Consider the following 14647-nt stretch of genomic DNA (forward strand, 5'->3'; position numbering starts at 1 on the left):
CGCCCTCACAACCAACAAATAACACTGCGCTGATAAATGGGACTCTGATAATTATACGTTACTTTAATCTGTAAACGCGATGTGGAAGTAATTTGTGTGACTTCGAGAGAGTAAACTCTATTAAAAGGTAGATCAATAGATTTATGTGCGAGGCCTGATCTCATCCAGGTATCCATATGGTGTTTGTTTCCCAGAGCTCAGTATCTGTAGGGGAAGCTGTATATAGGTCCCTTACACTCCGCACCTATAGGCCCGCTTAAGAAAGATCTCTGAGACTGGCATGAAGCGGCAGCTGCAGCTTCCCTGTACTCACTGCCTGCCTTCCCTGTCTGTATCCAGCTGCGGAAGCCGTCTGCATGGGTGTTCTCTCCATAACCGGGAACTCTCCAGGAGTGGCTCAGTCTCTGGATCACCTTCCTCTTTCTCAGGGCAGGGGAGCCGTGTGTGACCACACCCACTTCCTGCCCATGCCCCCCCACTAAGTGTTGTTTGGGGGCAGGCCCCACCTCTATGTGCAGCTAGGCCTGCCCCCACCCAAAGCCCCACCCAGAACGGGGCGAGCTCTGGTTAGCCTATGCTGGGAACGTATGTTTTATATCCTATGGGGAACATATGATTGTATATGAAGCGCTCCACGTTGTCAATCCCTTCGCGTTTTTGGTGCAGCGGGAATAAGAGTGCCTTAGTGTAATGGCGGAGCCGCCTAGTGTAAGGCAAGCAATGTACATCTCAGCATGACTCGCGTAACTTAAATGTAAAAATACCCATTATTGTTAATACAAACGCAGCTGAGGTCAGGCACGGAACATCAGCGCTCCAGTAACTTATGTATACAAAGGATCTGATTACAATCGATAGATCTCACTGAGCCTAGAACGGTAATTGTTTTTTAACCTATTATCCGCCATAGTATGTGTTCTCATGGTTCCACCCTCTTAGGTGTCAGAGTGCTACCTTACCGCCTAGCCTTGGTCTGTGTGTTAGAGGCACCTACAGGGTGCAAGTTGTATGCGTGTGTGTATGGGAGATAAGGGCACGTCCAAGTATACAAATGATAACATTTTTGCACTATATGTACTGTTTAGAAGCAAGCAAAGCCATTAGTGAACTACTCGGAGGCTTCGGATCTGGGGTAAAAGAATCAAACTGGCCCGTGGGGTGTTTGACCGAGGGCAAGGCGGTGACAGGGAGGACATAGCTGTTTATAGCCGCTGACTATTGATTCTCTGTCTTTCTCAGCTCTCCTCCGTGCCAGAATGATTCCCGTAGCAGAGTTCAAGCAATTCACCGAGCAGCAGCCGGCTTTCAAAGTCCTCAAGCCCTGGTGGGATGTCCTGGCGGAATATATCACGTTTGCCATGCTCATGATTGGGGTCTTTGGATGCACCCTGCAGGTAAGCACTCGATATTCTCCTTCCTCTCCGTGTTCTCGCTCCATTTAGTTCCCGAGAGCTAAAAGAAACCCAGGCCCTAGCAGGGTTAACTCTTGCTTCTAGCAGCGAATGCTTTGTAAATACGCACATCAGGATCTACTTAATGAGGAAGAGAGAAATTGCTATAAAACTCCACTTAAGATGTTGTGCAACCACTTCCTTGGAGAAGTCGCTGAAAGTTAGCATTCTTAGTGGAACTTACTGATAAATTCCCCCATAGTGTGTGTATCTTGTGCATGGATAACAAACTAGTAGGAGTATAGAATTTTACCGCAGATAAAACTAAAAAAAAAAAGATTGATCAATAGTAAGAATGTATTAGATACTTGGATCAGCATCCTAGCAGAAGCGGTGGAAGCTAAAACGGTGAGGTCGTTTTTTTTTTTTTTGTTTTTTTCTACCTGCTATAAGACCTCAGCCTTGATTGTGTCTGATATATGGGATGGATGGCCTTTTTTTTTTTTTTTCTATCAGTTTCATGTGTAGCTCTCCATGTAATGCACAAGCAGCACCATAGCTAAAATAGATGTCTATGGCTGGCTTGTGATCGGATGAGCTCTAAGGAACTTATGACAACCTACCTACATGAAGGTGATTTTAGTTATTTCCAGTTCAGAGTTTGTTTTCTCAAAATGCCCAGCCTAAAATGTGTGTTTCCATTTACCCCTTTGTAGATAACCCAGGACAAGATTATCTGCCTCCCGAACCATACCTCGGCTGATGAAGTGTCCCAAATCTCATGCAAAGAGTTCACTCAAACTACTCCGTACGCTAAAGAAAATGACTCTCTATCTCCAACCCCCACTGTAAGCTCCTCTCGGGAGATGACGGGTCTGCGGAACAATCTGGATCTTCAGCAGTACAGCTTCATCAACCAAATGTGCTACGAGACGGCGCTCCACTGGTACGCAAAGTATTTTCCGTACCTCGTGGTCATTCACACCCTCATCTTCATGATCTGTGGCAACTTTTGGTTCAAATTTCCAGGCACCAGCTCCAAGATTGAACACTTCATCTCCATCTTAGGCAAGTGCTTTGACTCTCCATGGACAACTCGAGCCTTATCGGAGGTGTCGGGAGAGCACCCTCAAGGAAAAAAAGCAGAAGAAGAGCTCGCCAAGCCCAACTTTGAAGAAAACAGCCCCGTGACCACAGGACTTCCAGTCCCGGAAAAAATTGTGGCTGAGAGTTCTGCAGCTGGTGTCCTGGACAAGAAAGAGGGGGAGCAGGCAAAGGCATTGTTTGAGAAAGTGAAAAAGTTTCGCCATCATGTGGAAGAAGGTGACATTCTCTATTCTATGTACATGCGACAGACCATGCTAAAAGTCTTCAAATTTGTGCTCATTATTGTTTACAATGCTGCCTTAGTAGGACAAATACACTTTATTGTCCCCTGTAGTATCCGCACGGAGGAAATGACGGGCTACAACAGTTTCTGCTGCAATCATACAAAAGCTCATCTCTTCTCTAAACTGGCTTTTAGTTATTTGTGCTTCCTGGGTGTTTATGGATTGACATGCGTCTACACCCTCTACTGGCTATTTAGGCGCCCGCTAAAGGAGTATTCTTTCCGGTCTGTGAGAGAAGAGACTGGGATAAGCGATATCCCAGATGTTAAGAATGACTTTGCGTTCGTTCTTCATTTGGTGGATCAGTATGACTCTCTCTACTCCAAGAGATTTGCAGTCTTCCTCTCTGAGGTCAGTGAGAGCAGGCTGAGGCAACTTAACTTGAACCATGAATGGCCAGCAGAGAAGCTGAGGCAGAAGCTTCAGCAAACATCAGATGGAAAGATGGAGTTGCACCTCTTCAAGCTATCAGGCTTGCCTGACACAGTCTTTGAGGTGACTGAAACAGAGTCTCTCAAGCTGGAGATGCTCACTGAGGCAGTCATTCCTCCTTTAGTCACCAAACTAGTTCGCCTAGAAGAACTGAGCCTTTACAACTGCTCAGCGAAAGTACAGCATGCCTCTCTGGCGTATCTCAGAGACAACCTTCGAGTCCTTCAGATCAAGTTTGATGATGTCAAAGAGATACCACTCTGGGTCTTTAGTCTCCGAGCATTAGAGGAGCTCCACTTGTTTGGGTGCCTTTCCCAGGACTTATCGAAAACTGCCACCCTGGAAAGCTTGAAGGAACTGAAGAGTCTTAAAGTGCTGACAATCAAAAGCAACCTCTCCAAGGTGCCCCAAACCATCACAGAGGTGGCCAGCCACCTGCAGAAGCTTAGCATACACAACGATGGTACAAAGCTTTTAACACACACTGCACTGAAAAGGCTGTCAATACTCAAAGAACTAGAACTGATTCGTTGTGATTTAGAGCGAATCCCGCATGCCGTCTTCAGCCTCAACAACTTACAAACTTTGGACCTGAAAGAAAACAGCCTGCACACCATCGAGGAGATAATAAGTTTGCAGCATTGTCGGAAACTTACTGTCCTACGGCTGTGGTACAACCAAATTGCCTACATCCCAGAACACATCCGGAAACTGAAGAGTCTAGAAGAGCTGTGTTTGAATCGCAACAAGATTCTAGTGTTGCCCCCTCAGCTTTTCTTGTGTACTAAGCTTAGACATCTTGACCTGTCCTACAATGAAATCAGGGAGTTGCCTCCTGAGGTTGGGGTCTTACAGCTTCTTCAGTACCTTTCATTGACTGGCAACTTTTTGGAAGATCTCCCCAATGAGCTGTTCTTCTGCCAGAGGCTGAAAACTCTCAAGTTGGGACAAAACAGGCTGGCAAGTCTTTCTCCCAAGATTGGGTCTCTCTCGGCCCTAGTTAGACTGGAGCTGAAGGGCAACACGTTAGATTTTTTGCCCCCGGAATTAGGAAACTGTGTTGGGCTAAAGAAATCTGGCTTATTGGTAGAAGACTTGTTGTTTGATGCTCTCCCCTCCGATGTCCGAGGAAAACTGGGAGAGGAATAAAAGTGCAAAGAAAAAAAAAAGGGTGCTGTTGGAGAAGAATTATTAAAAGCTTCTTATGAAAGGGTATCAAAAACTAAATGAGGGGATAGAAGTAGAATAAGGAAATGAGCGAAGATACAAAGTTGACACTAGCCATTAGCATGAAAGTGAATGGCAATAGATAAAGAGACAGTATCCTACAGGCTTTCTTCTACTGTTAGTGACTGCTGGGAACACACTTTTCTAGGACCTGTATAGAAAATTCCTACCTCTAGGACGGGCTTATAGTTGGATACGGTCACTTTCAGTAAACCCTCAAAGGACACTATTCTTTTTTTTTTTTTTTTTTTTGTGAATATCTAGTAGACAACTGGTGTTTCTTTAAGGCCACCTCCCAATGCTGACCTGAGACACTCATACTGACGACATAATATGGGACCCAACAGAAGTTTGACTCGCCCCAGCCCAGAAGAGAATAGGCTGAACAGCATGTGTTTTTTATAAAGCGCGGTGGACGTATCACTGGATAGCTACTGCCTAAACTTGAACTCTCCGTTACCCAGGGCAACTCTTACGGAATGGTCTTGATGTACTTTTTATTTTATTTTTTTTTAAGTAAATTATTTAACGAAAAAATAAAAAGCTTTAATAAATATCTGTGTGTTGTGGGCATTTACTGAGAAAAATCTGTGTGTGGGGCAGGCGTGAAGCTGGTTGGACTGGATGCTGAATCGTTTGAGGTAGTAACACGGACCTTCGCTTACTGCCAGAAGTCCATACAACTTTGGAACAAGACAGTCAAGGAAGAACGAGACACAACCAGCTGTACTGTTGAGTGAGCCTTAAAGGGTTACTCACCCCATTTTTACTAGTAAGCAATTCTAATTAGGTTTCATACATATAGCGCCTTTTTCCTTAGTTATGTTTTTAGACCGCTGCTTATTAGTTGCTTATGTGTTCTTGCTTTGTTGTCATAGCTCAATCCACTCGACAAACACCATGACTCCTTTATCGTACCGCCTGTGGCAAACAATAGAATGACTCAGTCTTCATCACCCACTCAGACTAATATGTCTATGGAGGAACGGAAATCCATAGCATTCAAATAAAGAATCCGTAACCAAAATATGACTGACAACAATGGCAGCTTTCCAGGTCGGCGGATAAAGACAAAACAATCCTTCACATAAGGGTTAAAAAAGGTGTTTTATTTACCGTAGCAGCCAATGAAATGATCCGAGCGACATTCATTGGCTGGTACGGTGATAAGATCACATTTCAAACTTTGCAACAGAATGCCTTGCAGGGTCGCTAAAATAGAGACACGTCTTGTCTGTAGTAACAGTAGAATGGTTTGCGGAAGCTGCGGTGTGAATGCTGAAATGATATGGTTGGTACAAGGGAAGCCGAGCATGGAGGGGAGCGCAGGAGCTGTGTGCGTGTGGCCGGGGTTTTAGGGAGGACACATGTACGCCTCTGTAATTGAAGGGGGGGGGGGGGGGGGAACGGCGTCTGTAATTACATTGGCCTGGATTAAATGAGTCACGAATGTGTCACAGCGGCTGGAAGACTGATGACCATAACAACTACTTCTACAAAAACTTCTACTTGGAAGAAACCATACTGGGATGTAGCGACACCTTGTGGTTTGTGCAAGAAGTACAGAAATGCTGCAATTTCAATATCCATTTTCATTATATTACCTGTATAAAATGCCAGCAGATACCATAGCGCTGTTACAATAAGGGAAGTAATTTAAAATCACAAACATTAAGAAGCTGGTACAAAAGGAGAAGAGGGTCCTGTTGTCGTGAGCTTACAATCTAGACGGTGTTTCAAGGGGAAGTGAATCAGTAGGAGAGGACGGCTAACATGGATGAGTTGATCGGGTCTGGATGGTCTGGAGAGGTTGTTGATATATACGGCTAAAAGTGAGTTTTGTTGAGTACTGTATTTATTAACGGCAGGTCACAGAGATTCTAATAAACGTGTTTATTATGAGAACCCTGAAATGACCCATTCTCTGACACTGGGACGTTTATAAAGACATGGAACGAGGCACATGGTGTTCAAATGCAAAATGGAGGTGAAGATATTTGTCCACCCTGTTTAACTATTAATTAAACTATAACTCACTATTGAACCATTTTGTATTAAGAGACGTCAAGCACAAAAAGCTTTTACTGATTCAAGTAAGCGGGGCATGCCTTAATAAAAACAGCAGCCTTGTGCCTATCCCAGAACACTCAGACGGTGTTATGATTCTCAGCAGCGTATTACAGCTTCTCTACGTGTGCTTACCCATTAAATACCAGTGATTTTTGTTCTTACTTAAATGCCCTTAATAAGAATCCCCAGTAGCCGCTTTATATTATTGAAAACATCCCATTAGTATATATCCAAGTGAGGCAAGGAGTTATTCAGTATGGATACTTTTCTTTTTGTGAAATACAGTGTATACTTTCTGTTCCTTTCTATGCAACTTGGTACAGAGGAAATAGTCGTCGCACTACGAGCAAGTAGTGAGGCATAAATATTGGGAGTCCTATATGATTTAGATGGCTGTATTGCTTTCCACTGGGCTGAATCACTGGGACTGCGCTGGCTTTAACCCACTAAGACTCTCCTGCAATTTAAATCCCCCTCTGGACACCATCACCTCATTAATTGAACGTCACAGAACCCTCAACATTTATGCCTCCAAGCTTTGCTCTATGTTCATACTGGTCATTTCAGCAGCACTCCAAAACCTGGAATCTATGTTCTTCTTAGGGCGTGCTTCCCATGTTCTTCATCTTGTGTGAATAACACAGAATAAATACCATACAAACATACAGTAAGAATGTAATAAGCTTGTTTTGTGGTACACAGATGCAACATAATGCTTGGCAGCACTTTAACACGTACCAGTGGGCACCAGCACCTGTCAAAAGTTGAAAAAAGCCTCCCGTAACCAGCCGTCGGCTGCCACATGATATAAGCGCGGCCAATGGCTGAATATGAGAGGTCATACGTTACGTTTGATACTAATGCAGTGTGTGGCCAGGTGTAGCCAGCCGGTGGCTGCATCCCGTGGCATGTGGAGTGGTAGATCAGGTTAGTATGTAGCAATGACTGGCAGCGGCCCACCAGATTGCCAGTCTGTGCATGCCAGAGAGTTACCGCAGAAAGCCCACTTTTTTTTTTTGCCTGCGTCCACACTAACTCCTGTAGGAGCAACGACAAGTAAAAAAGTGGGCAAAAACTGTTGGTTTCCTGAAACAACACAATCACTCATTCCAGCTAATTGCATCATCTGTTTTACAGCTCACCCGCTGACGCTTACCCATAAAAAGTTAAGATTTTCAAAGTATTAGGAAAGCAGACGGGATTTAGGTTTGACTGACAGCAGTTTGAGCCAATCAAATATTTGCGTGGGGGATACCTGCCGAATGATGTCACTTCGGAGAGGAATGAGCCCGGAGTGTTAAGGAATGAGAGCTATTGATTGATAGATCCCATTATGCTGAAAGAAGTTGGGGGCGCATACTTTTAGGCGTTCTGAAAAGATGTCCAAGTGAAATTACACAAGACACGTGCTGGAACTTGTTGAGAAATACGCGACTCGGCTGCTTCCTGGTTAAAAAAAAAAATGCTCGCCCGAAGAGGTAAGGACAGAGAAATCAGAAACACAGCGAGAAGGTAAGAAAGGCAGTAGTTCTAACACTAGACAGACAAAGAGATGTAGAGACCCGCAACTGCAAGGATGGAAAAGGAAGCTGGCATAGAATGTATATAATTGGCCCCTCCGATATGCCAAAAATGCCAAATGAGAAAACTCATGTTTAAGAGACATCGGGTCGCTCTGTAGGTGAGTACACGGTGTTTTACATCTCGCATAGACGACTAGGAATATTTCTTGGCTAGATCAATGGAGAATTTTCAAACGTGGGTTTCATCCACGCAATACAGTTTTCAATCATTTTCCATACACATTATTGATTCACTGATTCACCCGTACAGCGAACTTAATGAGCTCCTAGAAAAGAGGGGCATAAGTGGAGGATGGGGCATATCTCCCAATGATTCTGGTTTGGGGCCGCGGGGTTGGGGTCCTGAAACCCGCTGAGCTCCAACTCCCCCCCCCCCGAAGATCGGGACAGAGGGAGCGCTTGGCGGGACAGAGTTTAAAAATGAGGACTGTCCTGCACAAAAGTAAGGGTCCCAGATGATGTATTGTATGAGGATTACGATATGCATATAGGATGGCGGCAAAATGCTGCTAAATATCTCCTGATGGATACATTAAGGATGGCGTTCAGTCGCCTTAATAACACAGAGTCTCATAAACAGTTTTGTATTTTGACTGCCCTTAAATTGCTGCTTCTGTTTGACAATAAAGTTTTGTGACCACCATGACAGCATTGCCATGGCAATCCATTCAATTCCCAAAACTTTATCGTCAGACAGAAGCAGCAATACAAGGGCAGCCAAGATCCAAAACTACCTTTATACTTTTCACTCCGTAAAGCATTTAGTAGACACTCAGTGGAGAGACCAAGTGCTTTGTAGCTTTAAGTAACAATTTTTTGCCCATTATTTCTTTTATGTTGCTGCTTTGTCTGCTTATAACAATAAAGTTTTGTTATTTAAATGCACCAGTTTATGTAATTTTTTAGGACGGCAACAGGCGAGGGTTGGTGGCTTTTGGCTTGAGAGGCAAGTAAAGCCAAGCGTGCCCCCAATCTTCATCAGCTAACATGCGCAGACCAGTCTCTATATATATTTTCTGTGAAGCACATTACTCCGCTCGCTTGTGGCGCCATCAATAACGTTGCGTTATATGACCCTGCTGAGCACCAGCTTCCTGTAGCTGCCCTGCTTGAAGAAATCTGACCCCGGCTCGTTCCTGGTCTTTTAAGAAGGACATCCACAAAGGTTTTCAGTGGATACCTTCAATGACTATAATCAATGGGTGAAAAAGTTTGGCATGAGCACCAACACCCTCAGTTAATCTTGGTGACAGAATCATATAAATATTCATTTATTCTTTCAATAGCTGAAACACGGGGCAGGATAGATATTTACGCGTATGTGTGTGTGTGCGTGTGTCAGCGGTCATCTTCTGAATAATAGTCTACTTTCTTAGAACGGTACCAGGGCCTGGATTTTCCATGAGGCCTTTGTCTAGTGTGTTGGCGGTGTAACAGAAGGTATCAGTGCGGGCTTAAAGACACAATTTAATGTCTCAGACAACCTTACAGAGAAGTTGGCACTCCAGAGCTGCAGACCTCCTCCGTGGTCCAACAATTCTTGCCATTGGTTGACCGCTTGGATTTGAAAGTTGGGCATAACATACATTTAAAGGAACCTCTTAGCTATTGTTTGCATTAAAGTGCTTGTAGAATCATATTTCTTTATTCACTTTAATACGACTGCTGGATTGTCCCTTTAATGGTAGCGCCACCCACATACATCCACTCTTTTCACAAACCGACTATCGACTATGGATTTGCAACTATTAATGGCATCCGGATGGCTACATCTTCTCCCTAAAATTACAAATCCTTGAGGACATAACTGATTTTTTTCATCTGGTTACACTGTAGAAATGACTGAAAACGCAATTGAATCCCAAAACTTCTCACTCTAATCAGGTGGAAGCGATGTCAGCGCGACGTAACGCAATTCTATGACCAGCTGTTTATAAATCCGAGAAGAAAATGTTTCTAATGATGTCACCAAATTGTTAAAAACAGGGTTCATTTCTACCTATAGAATTAAACTTTACAATAACAGTGGAGTTAATTCACTTAAGAAGGAGTTGGCAGGAGAGTTGCAGTTTTAGCTCAATGACTCCATTTTACTTTGAGCTTCTGCTCCAAGAATAACTTGGATGGTCCTGTATAGAACATTTAAAACATTTCTTCACCTCACTGATTGAAGTAAGCATTACCCAAGGGTGGTTTGAACTTTCTTATAGAGAAATTTCCCAGAGTTTGGCCTTTATACTGCATAGAGAAGCCACACATTCTCCTGCCAACACTTTAGTGAATAAACTAATTCCAACTGTTTTATGTCTTCGGTACCCAATTTGCAATTGTTTCCTTCATGCATCTACTCCTCATTGCTCCCTCACTAGATTATCTTCTTCATACCTTTCATGCTCGTGTCCGTGTTTGTCCCATTGTTCCAATCTCGCTTTACACAATCACATTTTGATTTCTCTGCTAATCTCTTTTGGTTTATTCAATTTTCTTCTCACTGTGCCTAATTCCTGTTTCTAGTATCACTTCCATATTCCTTAATTCCCTTCAACATCTTTTGTCCTGCATTTCCATTTATATTTTTCTTCTGTCATTTTAGGCATGATCACTGTCACGGAGGCTGCTTCCCTCGGTGCGTCGCAGGCCCACTTTAAGGCTTTGAAGCCTTGGTGGGACGTCCTCATGGATTCCCTCCTTGTCATTATGCTCATGGTCTCCTTCTTCTCTGCAACACTTCTTATAACTACGGACAAAGTGGTCTGCATGCCAAAGTCTACAACTCCAAACAAAAACAAATCGGGTGGCATGGATGATGTCTTAATTTCACCAACAACTCCCAAGCAACCTGGTCACTTGACAAATCTGGACTACCAACAGTACATGTATGTCAGTGTAGTATGCTACCATAAAGTGGTACCTTGGCAGTCCAAATATTTTCCCTACCTGACACTTATCAATAGTTTGCTACTTCTGGTCAGCAGCAACTTCTGGTTTAAGTATCCCAAGACATCCTCCAAAGTTGATCATTTCCTTTCCATCTTGGCCAAGTGCTTTGAATCTCCCTGGACTACCAAGGCTCTTGCAGAGACCGGTGACCAACCCCCTCCTGACCCTGTTCGTCTGAAATCCAGCTGTTCCCGTTCTGTGGAATATTCTACCAGAACCCCGCTCATAAAAGAATTTCCATTTTCTCCCATACAGCAACCTGTCTCTACCATCCTTGACAAAAAGGAAGAGCAGCAAGCGAAAGCCTTATTTGAGAGGATACGCCATTTTCGGGCTCATGCTGAGGACTCTGATGTCGTATATAGAGTTTACGTAGGACAGACAGTCACAAAAGTAGTTAAAGTAACAATCGTGCTCGGATATGCATTTAGCCTGGTGGGATCCTTCAGCTTCCAACACATATGCAAACCTGGAATACAGAATCTCATGGGATACTCTGAATTTACCTGCACCCATAACCTGGCCTACATTCTTGAGAAACTTTTATTAACTTACATTCTTCTTGTATGCCTGTATGCTTTCTTGTCAGTTTTTGCCTTGATTTGGCTCTTCACACATCCTCTTAAAATCTACTCTTTTGAAAAAAATCACGAGGGCAATGTATTTGGAGACATTTCAGATGTGAAAAATGACTTTGCCTTTATGTTGCACATGGTGGACCGCTATGACACCTTATATTCCAAGAGGTTTTCAGTGTTCCTGTCTGCTGTGAGCGAAGGTAGGCTGAGGGAGCTTGCAGTGAATTCAGAATGGACACAGGAGAAGCTTAAGGAGCAGATGAAAAAAGACAGCAAAGGACGCTGTGAGCTGCATCTTTCCATGATCCCATCAATTCCCGTAGCTCTCTATGACCTAAGCGAAATTGAAGTCCTCAAGCTAGAACTAATCACTTCTGCAAAAATCTTAGGAACTGTATCAAATCTAAGGTCTCTGTCTGAAATTCACCTGTTGCACTGCCCTGCCAAAGTAGATACAGATGCATACCGTTTCCTTCAGGAATGCCTCAAAGTTCTCCACGTTTGGTTCACTGACCTTGAGGAGCTCCCTAACTGGGTTTACTCCATGAAGAACCTTCAAGAACTACATCTTTCTGGCAACCTTAACCCCTCTAACAACAAATCCATTAGGCTGCAGACTTTACGAGGTCTCGCTGACCTTCGAGTCCTCTCCCTAACAAGTAATCTTTCCTACCTGCCACCTCAAATCTGGAATTTAGCAGGACAACTTCATCAACTAAGAATTCATAATGGAGGAACCGTGCTTTGCTCACTTGGCCAGTTGAAAAAAATGAGCCATCTTACAGATCTTGAGCTCCAGCACTGTCAGTTAATGAAAATCCCGACAGCACTGCCTAGCCTAACCAACCTTCAAGGCCTGGATTTCACATCTAATTTGCTGCAGAGTGTGGAAGAACTGGGAAACCAGCATCGACTCAGGAGCCTAAGAACACTGAGACTGTGCCATAATGACATAAATAGCCTACATCCATCCATTGAGAATCTTTATAATCTAGAGGAATTCTCTGTGTCCCACAACAAGCTAGAGACTCTGCCTGCGACTGTTTTCAACCTGGTCAAACTGAGACTCTTTGACATTAGTAATAATCGTATCAGAGTTATCCCTCCACAGGTTGGATACTTGTCACGCTTGGAATTATTGGCAGTTACTGACAACCATATCTCGTCCCTGCCGGTAGAGCTGTTCCGCTGCACCAGGCTCCGCTCTCTTAAAGCGGGCCGTAACAACCTTTCCAGCATCCCCCCAGAGGTCAAACAACTGACTCTTCTGTCAAATTTGGAATTGAGTGGCAATAACCTGACCACCTTACCAGTAGAGATCGCCTGCTGCTCGATGCTGAAGAAAAGGGGTCTGGATGTAGAGGAAAGTGTATTGGACACGTTGCCTTTAGAACTGAGGAGTAAATTTTTATGAGTATATTTCATAACTGGTAACTGTCCACATAGTATGTCCTATTCAAGATTTAAAAAAAAAAAGTATTAATGCACTTCCTGCTCAGAATAAGTTGCTTAAATTAGCAGAAATGCCTCTTCTTTTAAAATTCTTACCGTAAATGCTATTAATGTGTTTTAAAGCCGCCTATCCTTTAAAGCAGGGGGTGTCCAACCTGCAGCCCTCCAGCTGCTGCAGGACTACATCTCCCATAATGCTCTTTCAGCGAAGGGGCTGACTGAGGAGTATGGGAGATGTAATCCTGCTGCAGCTGGAGGGCCGCATGTTGGACACCCCTGCTTTAAAGTTTTAGGATTTAAGTTGGTTCTCAGGTTCGTCGGTTCTCTGGTGATTATGCTTTTGGGTGACTACCTACAAAAGCATAAAGCTGTATCCTCACTGTAGTACGTTTTGTTATATTGTGGTATAGCTCAACAACACAGGTTTCAATGTGACTGATAAATAAAATAAATACCGCCGGGGAATATACATTATATTTTTTGTATCTTTCAGATTTTTCTTTCTATAATTATACGCATCACAAAAATTGCAATAATCCATGGAATATTCAACTGCAGAGACCGGAATCCCATTACTCAACGGCTCACTAAACCAGGTTAATGGATCTGTAGCTGGGACTTTGTTTGTTACAGGAACCAGTGTCAAGAACTCTAAAATAGAGAACATCATAGCTGAGGTCCCTTTACATTTCTGTGGTGTCCTCCTTTTAAATGCATGGAGGGATTTTGTAGAATCAGCCCGAATTTGCCCCTTTTCTTGTCTGCCTTCTATTTGACTTGCATTAGATATGTGCGGCCGAACTCTTCCGAGGACGGGGTCGCATGTGCAGAAAGCGCTCCCACTGATTGTAATGGGAACGCTTTCCTGCCACTGCAGACGCATTTCTGAAGAATGGATATTTAAGTAGCCACCGGAGTACTTTAAGGAGCATTCAGCTTTGGAAGGGCTGTCGGGGAATTTAGAAGGGCTGTCGGGGACTGTGAACAGATCCTTTAATGCTTTATTTTAAAAACTTAAAGGCAGGGTCATGATGCCTATTTAATATTGTTGAGGATCCTGTTAGATGTTGTTCACATTTACAAGCGCTGTATGGTGTTAAAGGAACACACCAGTCTTCACACGCGCTCACTTTGTTTTGCATGTCAATGCACGACGGATTCTTCACAATTCTGAACACATCCAACTATTCCTCGGCTTCTGCCCCATAGAGAGCGCATGAGCAAGGTACTTACCTACAGCCAGCACAAGAAGACGTCTTCACTGATTTCAATGGGAGCACTTTCTTACGCTGTGATTGGCTCACTAGAACGCAGATATGGGACATTATCATGCCCTGGAAAAAAGATATGTTTTTACTTTTTCTCCACGCGCATTAAAGTACGTTCTAAATTATTTGCATTATTATGCAATTATGGGTATAATATCCATTTATATTCGGTGAAGCAGTAGACTCCCTTTAAGGGGTGCCGTTTACAGCAGGACGACTCCAGACACGCCCCGTCTCTTGCAGGGGGCGCATGCGCACTGGAGACTCAATGAGCTCCATAACCGAGCGTCGCTGCCCCCACCACTCCACGGGCTG

General features: G+C 43.7%; 2 protein-coding genes across 3 annotated transcripts; both read left to right on the top strand.

Moving 5' to 3' along the window:
• The first annotated feature begins 1256 nt into the window (after positions 1–1256).
• Positions 1257–4363, top strand: LOC149279235 (volume-regulated anion channel subunit LRRC8E-like). Of its 2 annotated transcripts, XM_089501411.1 has the most exons (3): positions 1257–1394; positions 2108–2199; positions 2245–4363. In XM_089501411.1, exons 1-3 carry the CDS (start codon positions 1257–1259, stop codon positions 4361–4363), a joined length of 2349 nt encoding a protein of 782 aa, XP_089357537.1. The 2 variants fall into 2 exon arrangements, with proteins under 2 accessions (XP_089357537.1, XP_089357536.1); XM_089501410.1 differs by having other exon boundaries at positions 2108–4363.
• Positions 4364–10689: 6326 nt separating this feature from the next.
• On the top strand, positions 10690–13026 carry LOC149279236 (volume-regulated anion channel subunit LRRC8D-like). Its single transcript, XM_089501439.1, has one exon. It carries the CDS (start codon positions 10690–10692, stop codon positions 13024–13026), a length of 2337 nt encoding a protein of 778 aa, XP_089357565.1.
• Positions 13027–14647: the final 1621 nt, after the last annotated feature.

This window comes from Sceloporus occidentalis, unplaced genomic scaffold (genome assembly GCF_023333645.1).
Source record: "Sceloporus occidentalis isolate IW3139 unplaced genomic scaffold, rSceOcc1.0.p SCAF_174, whole genome shotgun sequence".
Lineage (NCBI taxonomy): Eukaryota > Metazoa > Chordata > Lepidosauria > Squamata > Phrynosomatidae > Sceloporus > Sceloporus occidentalis.